Source organism: Cherax quadricarinatus, chromosome 62 (genome assembly GCF_038502225.1).
Source record: "Cherax quadricarinatus isolate ZL_2023a chromosome 62, ASM3850222v1, whole genome shotgun sequence".
NCBI lineage: Eukaryota > Metazoa > Arthropoda > Malacostraca > Decapoda > Parastacidae > Cherax > Cherax quadricarinatus.
Genome location: NC_091353.1, coordinates 8,445,855 through 8,466,541, shown reverse-complemented (window position 1 = coordinate 8,466,541; position 20,687 = coordinate 8,445,855). Strand labels below are relative to the sequence as shown.

At 39.6% G+C, this 20,687-nt stretch overlaps 1 protein-coding gene across 2 annotated transcripts in view; it reads right to left on the bottom strand.

Moving 5' to 3' along the window:
* eIF2Bepsilon (eukaryotic translation initiation factor 2B subunit epsilon) overlaps positions 1 to 20,687 on the bottom strand; it is a 55,462-nt gene that overhangs the window by 21,848 nt on the left and 12,927 nt on the right. For both annotated transcript variants that reach the window (XM_070098373.1, XM_070098374.1), the window contains 3 exons: positions 17,433 to 17,558; positions 16,804 to 16,954; positions 2,420 to 2,606 (listed from right to left, as the gene is read on the bottom strand). In XM_070098373.1, the coding sequence (XP_069954474.1) occupies positions 2,420 to 2,606; positions 16,804 to 16,954; positions 17,433 to 17,558 (464 nt within the window). The remainder of the gene's footprint in view (positions 1 to 2,419; positions 2,607 to 16,803; positions 16,955 to 17,432; positions 17,559 to 20,687) is intronic.

Here is a 20,687-nt window from a genome sequence, read left to right as displayed (position 1 = left end):
AAGCCATACTAGTACGGCACCAACCCTGGCACGCAAGCCGTACTAGTACGGCACCAACCCTGGCATGCAAGCCGCACTAGTATGGCACCAACCCTGGTGCGCAAGCCGTACTAGTACGGCACCAACCCTAAAAGGGTTAAGCAAATTTAACCGAGCGACAGAGGCCGCTTGCTCATTTCAATTCTGCGACTTGTATAACAAGGTCAAGTATCTCTCGGTTGCCCTTCAACCAACACTCAATAAAGAAGAATCCTGGAATCATCACTTATCTCTATATCCAACAACTTCAACCAGAACAATGGCTTCTATAACATAGCTGAACCACTCGCCAAGAAACTTCTTCATCGCTATCCCACATAAGAACATAAGAATGGAGGAACACTGCAGAAGGTCTATTCATATACTTATCCAATCTCTCTTCCAAGCTACCCAAGGTATTAGACTCTGTAACCCTACTCGGTAGACCGTCACATGCAGCTTTTTCCACCTGACCCAGCGATCTCAACCTGACTTCATCCTATTAATACTCACGTACCTTCCACCCAGGTAGATCTGTTTGTGACTTGATAAAGTCTACTGTGTGGGCGTAACATTGTCAGTAAAGGATCACATTATACTGCATGTGTGTAACATGTTTTTTGGCAAGACTGCTTAGGGGTTAGACTATGGCATTACTAGGGTGCATTGACAGGTGGTGCTAGCTGCGCCAACTCCATGAGTCAGGTGTCAGTTGTTTTTTGGGGTTGTTATACCTACTGGGAAACTTTAAACATCATGTGGTAGATGTGTTTTGGTACAGAATTGCCTGTCTGAAGTGCAGAGCTGCAGCTATCTTGGTCATTCCTATGCCTATTTATCTTCAGCTTAATGCCCAGAATGAGATTAAATAAGTTTATTCAGGTATGCACAGATACAGTTATACAGATTATCATACACAGCAGCATATGTGTAAAGAACCTAGGATAACCCAAGAAAGTCACACAGAGTGACTTATTTCCACTGAGGATCTTATATTTAATGCCCAGTATGGAATCTTACATCCTCTGGTGTTATTAACTGAGCACTAAGATAGCTGTAATAGCATAAGGTTAACTTGCATGATTATTATAAAAAATAAATTGATTTTGTTCTTGTGTCATCTCTAATCCATAGTTTCATAACCACGTGATAATCTCCAGGCTAAACTCTCTTTTAGTGGGTGTTTGTGCAGTGTCGAGGTGAACCCTAGCTGCTGGCCTCAGTACCTGTCAGCCTTGAATGAACAACTTTACAACATGCAGACAAACTTCAGAGGCCTGAAGTCAAACTTTATATCAGGGTTTTGAGTTATACAAGAAGGTTAGAACAGACTCAAGGACCTCAACAACAGTAAAAGACACCCTTTAGTAATATAGTTGATTCCAGTGGACAAAATTAAAAAATCAGGAGGGCAACAAATTTAGTAGTTTTTCTGCATAATTGGGCCCCAAATTTCAAGTATTCCTAATTTGTAGAATATGTTTATTTAGCATTCTTAATAATAGCCAACCTGTTGATAAGTTGGATTATAGGAGATGTTTTCAGTGGTATCTATTTTTTGAGGATTTGGCACAAGACTCCTTAATAAAAATGTAACTACAGAATTGTGCTTAATGGCTGTCCCCCACACTGCAATCCCTAAATTCTCATCGTTTTCTGATGTTTAAATTTTTTGAAATGCGTTGGCCGTCTCCCACTGAGGCAGGGTGACCCAAAATGAAACTCTTTCACCATCATTTACACTATTACTGTCTTGCCAGAGGAGAGCAGATATGACACTCTAAACAGCAAATATCCCAAACCCCTCCTTTAGAGCACAGGTGCTGTACTTCCTACCTCAGTCCAGCTTACTGGATGAGTGTGAATGTAAATATTAAGTATATCACAATAATATTTAACCCTTAAACTGTCCAAGTGCGTAGCTCTTCGAACGTAGATCTAAGTTTTATTTTACATGCTTTCAAATGTAAAAAAACGTAGATCTACGTTCGGAGCGCTACACATGTGAACGCAGATCTACGTTCGGAGCGCTACACATGTGACCGTAGATCTACGTTCGGAGTGCTACACATGTGAACGTAGATCTACGTTTGGACAGTTTAAGGGCTAAAGAGACTCCAAAATGCAAAATAAGTTCAAACCTGAAACAAAATTCATTATGCAGACAAACTGTTATATTGTATTAGTCACAGACTCTACATTCATGGGACCTTCAACAGGGTTATCAATGCTTATTCCTTGGGTAACACTGAAAATGGGTTGGGAAAATATTTTTGTTAATGGTTTTGGGATTGAGAAGGACCTGCCTTGTGTAGGCCAGTAGGCCTGCTGCAGTGTTCATCCTTTCTATTCTTATAACCACTGTGAATCTGGAGGTTCGTCCGTACATTAGTCTCCTCACCTAGACTAACATGATGTTGGTCAAATTCGTCTTCAGGAGGTATGGCCACCAAGCGAGTTGCTGCTGCCACTGTTATGTCTGGACCTAGGATCACACCGGGTCCCACTATGCAACCTGGCGCCAACCTCACGTTCTCCTCCAGTGTAACATTGTCACCTAGGAAACAATGGTCCAGGACACAACCAGCCTAAAAAAATTTACTTGTAAGAAATTAAATCATAACATAGGCTATTTATTTATTATACAGCAAATAGAAAAATAAGTACAATATGCAAAATGATGTACAAGATGTAAAATGGACTGAAAACTCAGTGTAAACAAAAATAAAATTCTAGCTATTTTATACGAGAGATATCTGAGTTGCAGTACTCAATTTTATACCAAGTTGACTGAAAGAATACATGCATATACATGTATACTAGTCATTAAATTGTAGTAGGCTGGTAGACAGCAACCACCCAGGGAGGTACTACTGTCCTGCCAAGTGAGTGTAAAATGAAAGCCTGTGATTGTTTTACATGATGGTAGGATTGCTGGTTCCTTTTTTCCGTCTCATAAATGTGCAAGATTTCAGGAACGTCTTGCTACTTCTACTTACACTTAGGTTACACTACACATACATGTACACGTTTATGTATACACACTCATCTGAGTTTTCTCTGATTGTATCTTAATAGTTCTCGTTCTTGTTGTTTTTCCTTTTATATCCATGGAGAAGTGGAATAAGAATCTTTATCCGTAAGCCATGCGTGTTGTAAAAGTCAACTAAAATGCCAGGAACAATGGGCTAGTAACCCCTTTTCCTGTAGAGCCTAGTAAAAAGAAAAAGAAGAAAACTGTGAAAGAGGGATGTTTGAATGTACGTGGTTGTTGTGCCAATGATAAGAAAGAGATGATTGTAGATGTTATGAATGAGAAGAAGCTGGATGTCCTGGCTTTAAGTGAAGCAAAGCTGAAGGGGGTGGGAGAGTTTCAGTGGGGAGAAATAAATGGGATGAGGTTAGGGGTTTCAAATAGAGTTAGAGCTAAAGAAGGAGTAGCAATAATGTTGAAGGATAAGTTATGACAGGAAAAGAGGGAATATAAATGTATATACAGTGGACCCCCGGTTAACGATATTTTTTCACTCCAGAAGTATGTTCAGGTGCCAGTACTGACCGAATTTGTTCCCATAAGGAATATTGTGAAGTAGATTAGTCCATTTCAGACCCCCAAACATACACGTACAAACGCACTTACATAAATACACTTACATAATTGGTCGCATTCGGAGGTAATCGTTATGCGGGGGTCCACTGTATTCAAGGATTATGTGGAGTAAAATAAGGGTTGGATGTGAAAAGTGGGTTATAGTAAGCATTTATGCACCTGGAGAAGAAAGAAGTGTAGAGGAGAGAGAGAGAGATTTTGGGAAATTTTGAGTGAGAGCGTGGGGAGTTTTGAACCAAGTGTGTGAGTACCTGTGGTTGGGGATTTCAATGCTAAAGTGGGTAAAAATGTTGTGGAGGGAGTGGTAGGTAAATCTGGGATGCCAGGGGTAAATGAAAATGGGGAGCTAATTGAGCTATGTGTAGAAAGAGGTTTGGTAATAAGTAATACATATTTTATGAAAAAGAGGATAAGTATGCAAGGTATGATATAGCACGTAATGAAATGGTGGATAAAAGGTTGATAGGTAGGCTTCAGGATGTACATGTTTATAGAGGGGCAACTGATATATCAGATCATCATTTGGTTGTAGCTACAGTTAGAGTAAGAGGTAGATAGGAGAAAATGAAAGTGGCAACAACAAGTAAGAGAGAGGTGAAAGTGTATAAACTAAAGGAGGAGGAAGTTCGGGTGAGATATAAGCAACTATTGGCAGAAAGGTGGGCTAGTGCAAGTATGAGTAGTGGGGGGGGGGGGGAAGGGTTGAAGAGGGCTGGAATAGTTTTAAAAATGCAATATTAGAATGTGGGGCAGATGTTTGTGGCTATAGGAGGGTGGGTGCCAGAGGAAAGAGAAGTGATTGGTGGAATGATGAAGTAAAGGGTGTGATAAAAGAGAAAAAGGTAGCTTATGAGAGGTTTTACAAAGCAGAAGTGTTATAAGAAGACCAGAGTATATGGAGAGTAAAAGAAAGATGAAGAGAGTGATGAGAGAGTGCAAAAGGAGAGAAGATGATAGAGTGAGAGAGGCACTGTCAAGAAATTTTGATGAAAATAAGAAAAAATATTGGAGTGAGATAAACAAGCTAAGGAAGCCTAGGGAACGAATGGATCTGTCAGTTAAAAACAGAGTAGTTGAGTTAGTAGATGGGGAGCTGGAGGTATTGGGTAGATGGTGGGAATATTTTGGGGAAATCTTAAATGTCGATGAAGTAAGGGAGATGGTAATTTTATGCACTGGTCAGGGAGGTATAACATCTTTTAGGTTTGAAGAAGAGCACGATGTGAGTGTGGAAGAGGTGCATAAGGCATTACGTAGAATGAAAGGGGGTAAAGCAGCTGGAACTGACTGGATCATGACAGAAATGTTAAAAGCAGGGGTTGGATACAGTGTTGGAGAGGTTGGTATTTTTGTTTAATAAATGTATGAAAGAGGGGAAGGTACCTAGGGACTGGCAGAGAGCTCGCATAGTTCCTTTATATAAAGGGAAGGGGGACAAAAGAGACTGTAAAAATTATGGGGAATAAGTTTACTGAGCATACCAGGAAAAGTGTACGGTAGGGTTATTATTGAAAGAATTAGAGGTAAGACAGAATGTAGGATTCTGGATGAGCAAGGAGGCTTTAGAGTGGGTAGGGGATGTGTAGATCACGTGTTTACATTGAAGCATATATTTTTTTTAATTATTAACACACTGGCCGATTCCCACCAAGGCAGGGTGGCCCGAAAAAGAAGCATATACGTGAACAGTATTAAGATAAAGGTAGGGAAGTTTTCATTGCATTTATGGATTTAGAAAAGGCATATGATAGAATGGATAGGGGAGCAATGTGGCAGATGTTACAAGTACAGAAGGGCCCCACTTATACAGCAGGTTAGGTTCCAGGCTACTGCCGGAAAGCAGACATTGCAGGAAAGCAGAACACCATTTTTTCCACTTATAAATGCACATAAATACCAGGTAACAAGTTTACATTAACATATATTATGTTAGCAATAGAACTAGGCATCAAAAACAATAAAAAATAAAATACAGACACAGTACACTCATTACTTACCTTAAAATATTTGTAGTCTTAATGCAGGGTGAGAGGTGAGTTTAATTTGTAGGAAGTCAGGTCTGGGATGTATGGTAGCCAGCCAGGTCAGCCCACCCCACCTACACATAATATACTACATTTAATTAAAGCTCCTCAGAGCGATAAAATACATATACAGTACACTCATTAATTACGTTAAAATATTTGAAGTCTTAATTCTCCATGGGGAAGTGGAACAGAATTCTTCCTCTGTAAGCCATGCGTGTTGTAAGAGGCGACTAAAATGCTGGGGGCAAGGGCCTAGTAACCCCTTCTCCTGTATAAATTACTAAATTTAAAAAAGAGAAACTTTCATTTTTCTTTTTAGGCCACACTGCCTTGGTGGGATACAGCTGGTTTGTTGAAGAAAAAAAAAAATTGTAGTCTTAATGTAGGGTGAGAGGTGAGTTTTATTTGTAGGAAGTCAGGTTTGGGAAGTATGGTAGCCAGCCAGGGCAAACACGTAATATACTACGATATTCAATTAAAGCTTCCCAGAGCGATAAAATACATATACAGTACACTCATTAATTACCTTAAAATATTTGTAGTCTTAATGTAGGGTGAGAGGCGAGTTTTATTTGTATGAAGTCAGGTTGGGAAGTATGGGTAGCCAGGAAGGGCAGCTCTCCCCACCCCACCCCACTCACACGTAATGTAAACAAACCAAACGAATGCATCTGGTTTTCATCAATTTACATTGCGTACAAGTTGTCTCTATGTTGATACAGTAGAATAAATAAAGAGAAACACTCCCATTCTCATGTAACACCATTTTTAGATGAAATGACGCCCTGAGTGAAGGCATACTTAGGTACAGGTACACATACGTATAATTATCAGTTATAATAATAATGTAGAGATGTAGTCTGCCTGGGCTACATACCTACACTTACCTACATAGTTACATGATATTTAATGTGCCCCAGAGCCATATTATTACCATCGACATACCATGTTCACTGAGTGTAATTGTTTCTAACAACTACCTTTAGATGCCATCATAAACAAAGGGAGAAGTAATGAATAATTCATGCTGAGAATTGTAAACAAAAGGGTTATGTATTAAGGGGAGTGACGTAATGTTTTCCCTCCGCCCAGCTACCACACCTCCATAGTATATAAACATAAAATGTTTATATGGTATGTAACATGTTTCTTATATAATTTTGAAGAAAATATCATAGATGGATTAATGAAAATGTCTATATTAACATGAAATAAGACATTTAACCCTTTGAGGGTTTCGGACGTACTAGTACGGCTTACGCGGAGGGGTTTTTGATGTACTAGTACGCATAAATTCTAGCACCGTCAAATCTCGTGGGAAAAGGCTGGTAGGCCTAGATGTGAAAGAATGGGTCTGTGTGGTCAGTGTGCGTGGTAGAAAAAAAATCTGGGACCCAGTGGTGCATTGTGGGAACGCCATCTTATTAGTACACAATGTCCACCTTGCCTCGCGGTAAGAAGTTCCTCACTCTTCGGCGAATTGGGACACTTTTGTTCCCCAGTGACAGTTCTAATACAGATGGAAGTGCCAGTAAAGATGAGTTTCAAGGTTTTGGTGAGGTTTTGACTGAAACTAATGGCCATAATATCGGTAATAGTGAGGAAAACCCAGACGACCCTCAGCCTTCCACCTCTGGTGCTGGGCCGTCTTGTTCACGTTCAGTTGTACCAGAATCAAAGAGGAAACTCCTATTTTCCCAAATCCCAGACTCAGATGTGAGCATTTGTGATGATAGTGATAGTGATTATGAACTACAAGCTCTTAAAAACAGTTCCAGTAGTGACAGTGAAGTGGAATAGTCCCCAGTGAAGCGTCAGTATATACGGCGATATATGCGCTCTGGTAGTGTGCCATATGCTATTCCAAGGGGAAGGAGTACATCTCAGAGTACATCCCGTGGCTGTACAACAGGAACAGACAGTGAAAATGACGATGATAGTGTTGCAATTGGGATGGAAAATGTGCATGGTGGTGGTAGTGGTGGTGATGGCCGTGAGGCATCAGCAGTGGGCCATGCTGCCACTCACACTGCCACCCATGCTGCTGCCTCAGCTGATCTACAACAAAGGCCACCATCCAACACTCACCCACCCCACCAGCCTCCACAACCACAACCTCCACAACCACAACCACCTGTCATTGTCCAGTACCCACCAGCAGACCGCACCTGGGATTGGCAGGAAGCTGTCAATTTTATTCCAAATGCCCACCAGTTTGATGACAGCCAAAGTGGAATACGGCCATCTTGTACACTTGGGAACAATGCCACTGAACTGGAATGTTTCAAGTTATTCCTTGACGAACCCCTGATCAAAAGTATTGTCATGAAAAGCAACACATACTACGAGTACACCATAGCAAACACAATACTTTCACCAAAATCACACCTACACCAGTGGAAGGAGACAACTGTGGCTGAGATGTATCTTTTCTTTGCCACAATAATGCTTATGCCACAAAGTGAAATCATACTGGTCAACAGACCGCCTGATTGCAACCCCAGGTTTCAGTGATATAATGCCAGTGAATCGATTTGTGCTAATGTTACATATGCTTCACTTCTCAGGCAAAACCAGGCCTGACAGAAACGACAGTATATATATGATTAGGCATGTGTTTGTGTATCTGAAACAGAAATTCAATATATATTTTTATCCCTTCAGGAAGCTTGTAATTGACGAGTCTTTGATTCTGTTCAAAGGAAGACTCTCTTTCAAGCAGTACATACCAAGCAAGAGGAAATGCTTTGGTATAAAGCTGTTTGTGCTTTGTGATTGTTACAGTGGTCTGGTATTGGATATTATTGTGTACACTGGAAGTTATAAATTGTAAAATACCAGGAAGTTATTGGGTATCTCTGGTGATGTGGTTAGAACAATGATTAAACCATACTTTGGTAAGGGGCATATGTTATATACCGATAACTGGTACACAAGCCCTTCACTCAGTGATTTTTTGCGAGTGAACATGACAGATGTGTGTGGTACAGTGCGTATAAATCGGAAACACATGCCCAGGTTTGACGCTGGCACTCATAGAGGTGAGGTGCAGGCGCTTGCTGCCAATGACATCATGGCATTTCGTTGGCATGACAAACGAGATGTCACACTCTTGTCATCAGTTCACACTAATGAAATGGCAGACACTGGCAGGCAGCATAGAGAGAGCAATGAACCCATTCTAAAACCTGCAGCTGTGATTAATTACACCCTCAATATGCATTCAGTGGACAAATGTGACATGCAGATTGGGTTTGCTGATTGTGTTTGCAAGAGTTATAAGTGGTACATAAAACTCTTTTTCCATCTTCTGGACATTTCCATGCTCAATGCTTATAATATGTATAAGATGAGGACCAGAAACAAACCACAATACGGCAAATTCTGTTTGTCTGTCATCAGACAAATAGTATTCAAGTACCAAGGAAGAACACCTGCAATAGACCGCCCACCAAATTATCAACAACTACCTTCTCGTCTGAAGCATGGTGATCACTTCCTGGTAAAACTGCCTGCTGCTGCTTTCAAGAAAAAGGCTCAGAAGAGGTGTTACGTCTGTGCACATACAAGGAAACGCCCACAACAACGCAGAGACACTTGTTTTATGTGTGAGGAATGTAAAACACCACTGTGCATGACACCATGTTTCAAAGACTTCCACAGGCTGCAGAAGTTCTAGAAACATTCCCTGTGACTGTATATGTGTATATAAAATATAAAAAAATAGTAAAAAATAACATTTCATATTGTTTGTTTGTGTAAATATTTTCTATAAACAAAACAATGACAACAGTGTTTACGCCCTTATTGTGTAGTATTGAAAAAGAAAAAAACTTACAAAATACTGATCATATTTGTCTCACAGGCCATGAAAGTTACTTGGAAAAAGAAAAATTAAAAAATAATAGAAATTAGTACATAAGAAAGTAAATAAAAGAATACCGGGAGACGGCAGTCGGCGATGTTGCCACATTGTCCTCCTTTTTCATCAACTTCACGCCTCCATATCTCGGTAAGTATTGATGGTAAAAAATTTTTGTTTAGCCTACAATATTTAAAAAAAAAAAAAACTATTTTTCATAAGAAAAAATATTTTTTTTTTTTTTTTGGAAATTTGGCCGACCCTGAGAACGAGTCTCTGAGAGGACCTGTCGACCCTCAAAGGGTTAATGTGCCCAAGAGTGATTATTATTAATACAGCTACCATCCAACTTACGACCTGCTCGACATACGACCACTCGACTTACGACTGTGTTTTGTACGCCAAATTTCTGGGAAATAAACAACTGTTTGTGTTTTACACAGTGTTTATCCTAAACGTTACAGTATAAAATACAGTACTAACAGCATAAAAAGTAAAGTAAAAAATGAAATACCAAAATAAAACAATAAAATAAAGTCATTACAAAAATGTTATGTTGATATTCAGTAGTAAAGTTCGACTTACGTCCATTTCGACATACGACAGGTTGGTCGGAACCAAGCTCAGTCGTAAGTCATATGGTACCTGTACTACATAATGTTTTCCCTCCACCCAGCAACCACACCTCCATAACAAATAAACAGCATGTTTATATGCTATGTAATATGTTTCTTATATGATTTTGAAGAAAACATCATGGATGGATTAATGAAAATGTTTATATTGACATAAAATAAGACATATATTGTGCCCAAGAGTGATTATTATTACATAATAGAGAGATGTCTTCATGGAGAATGTAAACAAACCGGGTGGTGCACCGTATAGAAAGTAATGGTCATAATCTGAGATCGCCATATTAGCGGAATGCCATAAGGTGAAACGCCAAAAAGCAGGGCCCTACTGTATATGGAATAGGTAGTAAGTTACTAAATGCTGTAAAGAGTTTTTATGAGGATAGTGAGGCTCAGGTTAGGGTGTGTAGAAGAGAGGGAGACTACTTCCCGGTAAAAGTAGGTCTTAGACAGGGATGTGTAATGTCACCATGGTTGTTTAATATATTTATAGATGGGGTTGTAAAAGAAGTAAATGCTAGGGTGTTTGGGAGAGGGGTGGGATTAAATTATGAGGAATCAAATACAAAATGGTAGTTGACAGTTACTTTTTGCTGATGACACTGCTTATGAGAGATTCTAAAGAAAAGTTGAAAAGGTTAGTGGACTAATTTGGGAGGGTGTGTAAGGGTAGAAACTTGAAAGTGAACATAGAAAAGAGTAAGGTGATAAGGATATCAAATGATTTAGATAAAGAAAAATTGTATATCACATTGAAGAGAGGGAGTATGGAAAAGTGAATGTTTTCAGATATTTGGGAGTTGACGTGTCAGCGGATGGGTTTATGAAGGATGAGGTTAACCATAGAACTGATGAAGGAAAAAAGGTCAGTGGTGTGTTGAGGTATATGTGGAGACAAAAAATGTTATCTATGGAGGTAAAGAAGGGAATGTATGAAAGTATAGTGGTACCAACTCTCTTAAATGGGTGTGAAGCTTGGGTTGTAAATGCTGCAGCAAGGAGGCGGTTGGAGACAGTTAAGATGTCCTGTCTAAGAGCAATGTGTGGTGTAAATATTATGCAGAAAATTTAGAGTGTGCAAATTAGAAGGTGTGGAGTTAATAAAAGTATTAGTCACAGGGCTGAAGAGGGGTTGTTGAGGTGGTTTGGTCATTTAGAGAGAATGGATCAAAGTAGAATTACATGGAGAGTGTATAAATCTGTAGGGGAAGGAAGGTAGGGGGTAGGAGTTGTCCGAGAAAAGGTTGGAGAGAGGGGGTAAAGGAGGTTTTGTGGGCGAGGGGCTTGGACTTCCGGCAAGTGTGCGTGAGTGTGTTAGATAGGAGTGAATGGAGACGAATGGTTTTTGGGACCTGATGAGCTGCTGGAGTGTGAACAGGGATAATATATATTGAAGGGATTCAGGGAAACTGGATATTTTTATATAGCCAGACATGAGTGCTGGAAATGAGAAGTACAATGCCTGCACTTTAAAGGAGGGGTTTGGGATATTGGCAGTTTGGAGGGATATGTTATATATCTTTATATATGCTTCTAAACTATTGTATCTGGCTACCTCTTCAAAAACAGTGATTATATATGTGTGAGGTGAAAGTGTTGAATGATGATGAAAGTATTTTCTTTTTGGGAATTTTCTTTCTTTTGGGGTCACCCTGCCTAAGTGGGAGACAGCCGACTTGTTGAAAAAAAAAAAATACAATGGTCCCTCAATAATCGTCCGGCTCGATAGTCGTCCTTGTCGGAAATCGTCGCGTTATTTTCGTCCAAACATTGGCTCACAAATGGTTGGTTGACTCGCTAATCGTCCGGGACGCATACTTACGCTGTGAGCCGCCTTGCCCTTCTTTCCCAGCCAGTGTGCCATTGTTTACCAGTGAGCGACGTTCCCCTCACTTGCTCATACGAAATATTTCATAATATTCCATTCATTTTAGTGTTCGCAAGTGCTAAATAAGCTACCATGGCTCCAAAGAAAGCTCCTAGTGACAAGCCTTTGGTAAATAAGGTGAGAAGTACGATTGAATTTAAGAAAAACATCATTGAACAATATGAAAGTGGCGTACGTGTGGCCGAACTGGCCAGGATGTATAACAAATCCGGTACAACCATATCTTCCATCATAGCCAAGAAAAAGGAAATCAAAGAAGCTGTTGTTGCAAAAGGGGTAAATATGCTGACAAAAATGAGATCACCAGTACTTGAAGATGTTGAGAAGTTATTATTGGTGTGGATAAACGAGAAACAATTAGCAGGAGATCAGAGGCGTCGCTAGAGTTGGTGTCACCTGGGACGGAATCTCTGGTGCCACCCTGGGCAGCATCTTTGGTGTCACCCCCATGAAATTCAAGGGTGGGGGGATGGGGGGGTAAACTCCAGTTATGTCACTACTGCATGACCAGTGACAAATGTTTATCTATGAGAACGTTTAAGGACCATAAACTGAACAGGAGAATATTTCTCAACCTTATTAATGATAAAATAAATAATCGTAGTAATATTGAGGAAACATAAACTCAAATGCAACTTTGAGTACAGGCAACAGATCCTACATTTATTCATCTTCAACAATACAAAAACAAAAACAAAACAACTTGAAAAATAAAGAAAAACATTGCAATATCAGAGAAACACTTGTTCCGATTTGCCCTTGAGTACAGGTAACATCTCAGTGAATCTGATCTTACATTTCCTTGCCTTCAGTTATGCAAAATCATCTATCACATCAAAATCAATGATTTTCCCTATACAGTGGACCCCCGGTTCCCAATGCTATCGGTATCTGATAAATCTGGTAGCTGATGCATTTGATCAAAAAAAATTTGCCTTGCTTCCCGATACAAAACCCGGTATGCGATACGATGCATACGAGACGTGTCCACGTGTGGCCTGAACTGCCCCATGTGTGCCAGTGTTTACAAGCCAGCCAGTGTGCGCGCATCTAAGGATACATTCGGTACATTCCATATTATCCATATTATCACTGTTTTTGGTGCCTGTTTCTGCAAAATAAGTCACCATGGGCCCCAATAAAGCTCCCAGTGCCAACCCTTCGAGACCAAGGGTGCTAATGACTGTTGAAATGAAGAAAGAGATAATTGCAAAGTACGAAAGTGGAGTGCGTGTGTCGGAGCTGGTCAGGTTGTATAGTAAACCCCAATCAACCATCTCAATATAGTGAGCAGGAAAACGGCAATCAAGGAAGCTGTTCTTGCAAAAGGTGCAACTGTGATTACGAAACAATGACCGCAAGTGTTAGAAAATGTTGAGAGACTGTTATTGGTGTGGATAAATGAAAAACAGATAGCAGGAGATAGCATCTCTCAAGCAATCATTTGTGAAAAGGCTAGGCAGTTGCATGACGATTTGGTAAAAAAATTGCCTGCAACTAGTGGTGATGTGAGTGAATTTAAGGCCAGCAAAGGTTGTTTTGAAAGATTTAAGAATCGTAGTGGCATACATAGTGTGATTAGGCATGGTGAGGCTGCCAGTTCAGACCACAAAGCGGCTGAAAAATATGTGCATGAATTCAAGGAGTACATAGAGGCTGAAGGATTGAAACCTGAACAAGTGTTTAATTGTGACAAAACAGGCCTGTTTAGGAAGAAATTACCAAGCAGGACCTACATTACTCAGGAGGAAAAGGCACTCCCAGGACATAAGCCTATGAAAGACAGGCTTACTCTGTTGATGTGTGCCAATGCTAGTGGTGATTGCAAAGTGAAGCCTTTATTGGTGTATCACTCAGAAACTCCCAGAGTGTTCAGGCAAAGAATGTCCTCAAGGCTAATTTGTGTGTGCTGTGGAGGGCAAACAGTAAGGCATGGGTCACTAGGGACTTTTTCTATGACTGGCTACACCATGCATTTGCCCCCAATGTGAAAAATTACCTAAATGAAAAGAAATTAGACCTTAAGTGCCTCCTGGTATTAGACAATGCCCCTGGTCATCCTACAGACTTGGCAGAGCAACTTTCTAGGGACATGAGCTTCATTAAGGTCAAGTTTTTGCCTCCTAATACCACTCCTCTCCTGCAGCCCATGGACCAGCAGGTTATTTCCAACTTCAAGAAACTGTACACAAAAGCTATGTTTGAAAGGTGCTTTGAAGTGACCTCAGAAACTCAATTGACTCTAAAGGAGTTTTGGAAGGATCACTTTAATATCCTCAATTGTGTAAACCTTATAGGTAAGGCTTGGGAGGGAGTGACTAAGAGGACCTTGAACTCTGCCTGGAAAAAACTGTGGCCAGAATGTGTAGACAAAAGGGATTTCAAAGGGTTTGAGGCTAACCCTGAGAAGCCTATGCCAGTTGAGGAATCCATTGTGGCATTGGGGAAGTCCTTGGGGTTGGAGGTTAGTGGGGAGGATGTGGAAGAGTTGGTGGAGGAGGACAATGAAGAACTAACCACTGATGAGCTGCTAGATCATCTTCAACAGCAAGAGGCCAGACCTGAGGAAACTGCTTCGGAGGAGGGGAGAGAGAAATTGAAGAAGTTGCCTACTTCAAAGATTAAGGAAATATGTGCCAAGTGGCTTGAAGTGCAAACCTTTATGGATGAAAATCACCCTCAGACAGCTATTGCAAGCCGTGTTGGCAACCTGTACACTGACAATTTTGTGAAACACTTTAGGAAAGTCATAAAGGAACGAGAGGTACAGGCCTCTATGGACAGATATGTTGTGCGACACAAGTCCAGTGACTCTCAACCTGGTCCTAGTGGCATTAAAAGAAGAAGGGAAGTAACCCCGGAAAAGGACTTGCTACCTCAAGTCCTAATGGAGAGGGATTCCCCTTCTAAATGCTAACACCATCCACACTCTCCCCTCCTCCCATCCCATCAATCATCACCAGATCTTCATTAAAGGTAAGTGTCAATTCTTTTGTTATTTATTGTTATTGTTGTTATTGTAATTATTCTATTGCATTAAACTTAATATTTCATGTGGTAAAAGTTTTTTTTTCATACTTTTGGGTGTCTTGCACGGATTAATTTGATTTCCATTATTTCTTATGGGGAAAATTGATTCGCTTTCCGATAATTTTGGTTTACGATGAGCTCTCTGGAACGGATTAATATCGTGAACCGGGGGTTCACTGTATAGGCTTAATTGTACTTTGTTAATATATAATAGGCTATATAGAAATGAAGGATTCCTCTCTTATGTTGGTGCAGCACTGTTTTGGTCATAAGTGTTACCTTCTTTAGAGGCTCTATGGTGTCACCCCCTAAATGGTGTCACCCGGGGCGCCTCCCCCCCTTACGATGCCTCTGCAGGAGATAGTCTTATGACGTCGATTATTTGTGAAAAGGCTAGGCAGTTGCATGACGATCTGGTAAAGAAATTGCCTGCAACGAGTACTGATAATTGTGAATTTAAGGCCAGCAAAGGTTGGTTTGAGAGATTTAAGAAGCGTAGTGGCATACACAGTGTGATAAGGCATGGTGAAATGTGGGGTAGGATGGAAAGATTTATGGAGAAACATTACCCTAAGAAGGATGTTGCAAGCCATATCGGCAACTTGTACAGTGACAGAGTCTTGGCTCATTTTAGGGAAATTTAAAGAGATGCCAGAAACAGAGCTCTATGGGCACTTTTTTTGTGAGACAGGACTCCAGTGACTCTCAAGCTGGTCCTAGTGGCATTAAGAAACAGAGAAGAAAAATAACCCCAGAAAAGCACTTGGTACCTGAGGTGTTGATGGAAGGGGATTCCCTTTCCAAACAGTAACTAATCCAACCTCTCTCCTCCTCCAGTCTTCCATACACTAAGAAGAATCGCCAATAAAGGTAAGTGTTATGCTGTTAATGATTCATTCATCATGTCCCATTGTATTGTTTATGTACTACATCTATATTTCATGTAAAATTTTTTTTTGTTTTAATACTTCTGGGCATCAGGAATGGATTAATTGTACTGTATTTACATTATTTCTTATGGATAAAATTGATTCGAAAATCGTCTATTTCGATAATCGTCGCACTTCCAGGAACGGATTAACGACGATAAATGAGGGACCACTGTACTAGTTAAATCTCCATGGGAAAGTGGAGAAGAATCCTTCCTCCGTAAGTCACGTGTGTCGTAAGAGGCAACTAAAATGCCGGGAGCAAGGGGTTAGTGACCCCTGTATAAATTACTAAACGTAAAATCATAGGAGAAAGAAGCTTAAGGCATCATTTGTGTATTGTTCCAGTCAAGGTATTGTGCCTTTTAGTTTTTTAGTGGCCTGGATGTATGTATTCACATGGAAGCCATAATGTCTGTTATCACAGCAGAAATATGTGTAGTCTAAATTTGTTTCCATCAATCAGGTCAGGTGAATGTAATTATGGGTGATGCAAGCAATTACAAGAAAATAAATTTTGTAAAATTTTTGCTCCCTCTCTTTTTGTAATAACACAATTAAAATTTACCACTTCATAACCTATGTCTAGTTTAAGTAGTAGGCATTAGTAATCTGCCTGAAATGCTCAAGCATGTTAGAAGCTTTCTTTGTGCTTAACAATATTTTATTGCATGTAAACTACACATTGTGTACTACGCAAAGAAATAAAATTTTGATTTGATTTTGATTTTGGTTGAGGAAGCTGTTGCTAGGTCACCACAGTGCTTGTGTTCAACCTCAGAAGATAAAATAAAAGAATCCTACCTTGATGACGACATTATTCATGATGAAAGCTGTGTTCGCTTTAACGTTATCTTCAATAATGCAGTGATCCCCAATCACCGACCACTGCAGCTCGGCCGTCATGCTTATTTCTGATCCTGCGCCCACGACTACATTGGTGCCACCACTGCCTCTGTGGAAAAACCAACTTCAAACTTCAACACAAAAACATTCACAAGAAATAAATTTAAAAAAAATAAAAAATAATGCATATGTAATGTGTTTGTTTAAACACTCAGAGACAGACAGCAATCATATATATACATCATGCATTGTAAAGAATCTAGAATGTGTCGGGCTTGTAAATGATGTCACAATGCCTCGACTGAAACAAATTATGACTATCTCACAAATTGAAGATAAAATGTTAAAGAATATGTCAGTCTTCCCTGAATCATTACAATGATTGATAATGATCTTGGAAGGACTGAAATGCCATCTTAATTTTCATCTCAAAATTGTGGGGTAGTTATGAATCGTTCTGTACCAAACATCTTTCATTACTGCTACTCGAATAATAAATTTAACCATTACTACTTTACTGCAGTCCTTTCTATACAAAGTATTAAGAATATACAAGATGGAAGGCATACCTAAGAGCAAGTACATACTTGTGAAACTTGGCTGAAGGTTCCCAGTAATTATTGGTGAAGGTGTCATACATATAACGGATGCGATGGCTGGTCAGGCTCACCTCTGATACCATTGGATAAGACATCCTCCGAATTACTTCACCGCTAAAAATGGAGTTTTTTATTTTAAGGCTACAACATGTTCAAGATACAGTTAAAGAATCACTAAAAAATATGTTTACAGTGAAGGAAAGGTGCTCCTGAAGTGTTCTGAAACTTGGTACTTGTTTTCCCATAGACACCCCATGCTATAGTCAAAGATGCATTCCTGAACCATAGTATCCTTCATCTATTTTAATTTTTTTTTTTTTAAACATGCTGGCCATCTCCCACTGTGGTAGGATGACCTGAAAAAGAAACACTTTCACCATCATTCACACTATCATCATCTTGCGAGAGGTGTACACATATGGCAGTCTAGATGTTCCTGGAAATATAAATACTTAAGCAGTATAATGTGATCCTTTATTGACAACATTTCACCCATGCAGTGGGTTTTATCAAGTCACAAACAGATCTACTTGCATAAAAGGTATGCGAGTGTTTATAGGATGGAGTCAGACGTTCCTCTAAACAGCAAATATCCCAAACCCCTCCTTTAGAGTGCAGGCACTGTACTGCCCACCTCCAGGACTCAAGTCCGGCTAACTGGATAAAATGCACAGAACTCAGATGAGTCCCCCTCTCTCTTCCTTTTCTTCCCCTCCCTTCCATTCCCTTACTTGCCATCCCATTCCATCTCCCTCTTCTATTTCCTAGCCAAACATGCATATCAAGAGAATTCACAAAATATAAACATATATATAGTGAAAAACTAATCCATAAAAAAAAACTCATTATCAGTTAGTTTTAATACAATCAAAATTATTAAATCAAGTTCTTTACTAATCCCTACCAAACATGAGCCTTCCAGAGAAACAAAATAAACATGTAAAAAATATTAATGCATTTGGTGAAAAACTAACAGAAAACAATATGTAATTGCCATTACTAAATCTAATTCTTGACCAATTTCTACCAAATAAATCTGAGCTCTGTACACAAGCATAAAAAAAAGACTTTACCCACAAGTCTCACACCTCCACCACCTCAATGTAGGAGTGGTGGAGGCAGATTCTATACACAGTTTTAACCACATATGGGAGGGCCCTGCTTTACAGCTCTTCACTTTAGAGTGTTTTGCTAATAAAGCGGTTTTTAATTACAGTGGACCCCCGCATAACGATTACCTCCGAATGCGACCAATTATGTAAGTGTATTTATGTAAGTGCGTTTGTACGTGTATGTTTGGGGGTCTGAAATGGACTAATCTACTTCACAATATTTCTTATGGGAACAAATTCGGTCAGTACTGGCACCTGAACATACTTCTGGAGTGAAAAAATATCGTTAACCGGGGGTCCACTGTATACCCATTCTTCATTTATTCAGACTTCCTACAATAAATATATTCACCACTCGCTATAAATTATGGATAAAAATATTTTAAGTAATGTGTACTATATATGCATTTTTTAGGCCTAGCTATATTGCTCATTTAATATATGATAGTGTAAACCATGTTATCAGGCTTTTATATGCATTTGAAAGTGAAAAAAGGTTATGGTTCACTTTACAGTGATTTTTGTTTTACAGCAGTAGCCCAGAACCTAACTGCTGTATAAGTGGGACCCTCCTGTATAGGTAAATAAGTAGGAGAGTACAGCCTCTCCTCTCTTAACGATGAAGTTCCGTTCCTAAGACCATGTTGGTAAACAAATTTGTCGCTAAGTGAGGAGTATATGTCCTATAATGGTAGTGGGTTTGTGTCAACCATCTTTGATAATGTTTTAATGGCCTCTTTGCACCATTTATAACATTTCTGGTGTATTTTTAAATGTTTATACAGCAGTGTACTGTATAATGTAATAAACAGAATAGAGGAAATCAGTTCCAATATACATTATTTAGGTATGTATGTGGTTACAGGAAAGTGGGTGCAGGAGGGAAGAGGAGCGATTGGTGGAATGATGATGTAAAGAGAGTAGTAAGGGAGAAAAAGTTAGCATATGAGAAGTTTTTACAAAGTAGAAGTGATGCAAGGAGGGAAGAGTATATGGAGAAAAAGAGAGAGGTTAAGAGAGTGGTGAAGCAATGTAAAAAGAGAGCAAATGAGAGAGTGGGTGAGATGTTATCAACAAATTTTGTTGAAAATAAGAAAAAGTTTTGGAGTGAGATTAACAAGTTAAGAAAGCCTAGAGAACAAATGGATTTGTCAGTTAAAAATAGGAGAGGAGAGTTATTAAATGGAGAGTTAGAGGTATTGGGAAGATGGAGGGAATATTTTGAGGAATTGTTAAATGTTGATGAAGATAGGGAAGCTGTGATTTCGTGTATAGGGCAAGGAGGAATAACATCTTGTAGGAGTGAGGAAGAGCCAGTTGTGAGTGTGGGGGAAGTTCGTGAGGCAGTAGGTAAAATGAAAGGGGGTAAGGCAGCCGGGATTGATGGGATAAAGATAGAAATGTTAAAAGCAGGTGGGGATATAGTTTTGGAGTGGTTGGTGCAATTATTTAATAAATGTATGGAAGAGGGTAAGGTACCTAGGGATTGGCAGAGAGCATGCATAGTTCCTTTGTATAAAGGCAAAGGGGATAAAAGAGAGTGCAAAAATTATAGGGGGATAAGTCTGATGAGTGTACCTGGTAAAGTGAATGGTAGAGTTATAATTGAAAGAGTTAAGAGTAAGACGGAGAATAGGATAGCAGATGAACAAGGAGGCTTTAGGAAAGGTAGGGGGTGTGTGGACCAGGTGTTTACAGTGAAACATATAAGTGAACAGTATTTAGATAAGGCTAAAGAGGTCTTTGTGGCATTTATGGATTTGGAAAAGGCGTATGACAGGGTGGATAGGGGGGCAATGTGGCAGATGTTGCAAGTGTATGGTGTAGGAGGTAGGTTACTGAAAGCAGTGAAGAGTTTTTACGAGTATAGTGAGGCTCAAGTTAGAGTATGTAGGAAAGAGGGAAATTATTTCCCAGTAAAAGTAGGCCTTAGACAAGGATGTGTGATGTCACCGTGGTTGTTTAATATATTTATAGATGGGGTTGTAAGAGAAGTAAATGCGAGGGTCTTGGCAAGAGGCGTGGAGTTAAAAGATAAAGAATCACACACAAAGTGGGAGTTGTCACAGCTGCTCTTTGCTGATGACACTGTGCTCTTGGGAGATTCTGAAGAGAAGCTGCAGAGATTGGT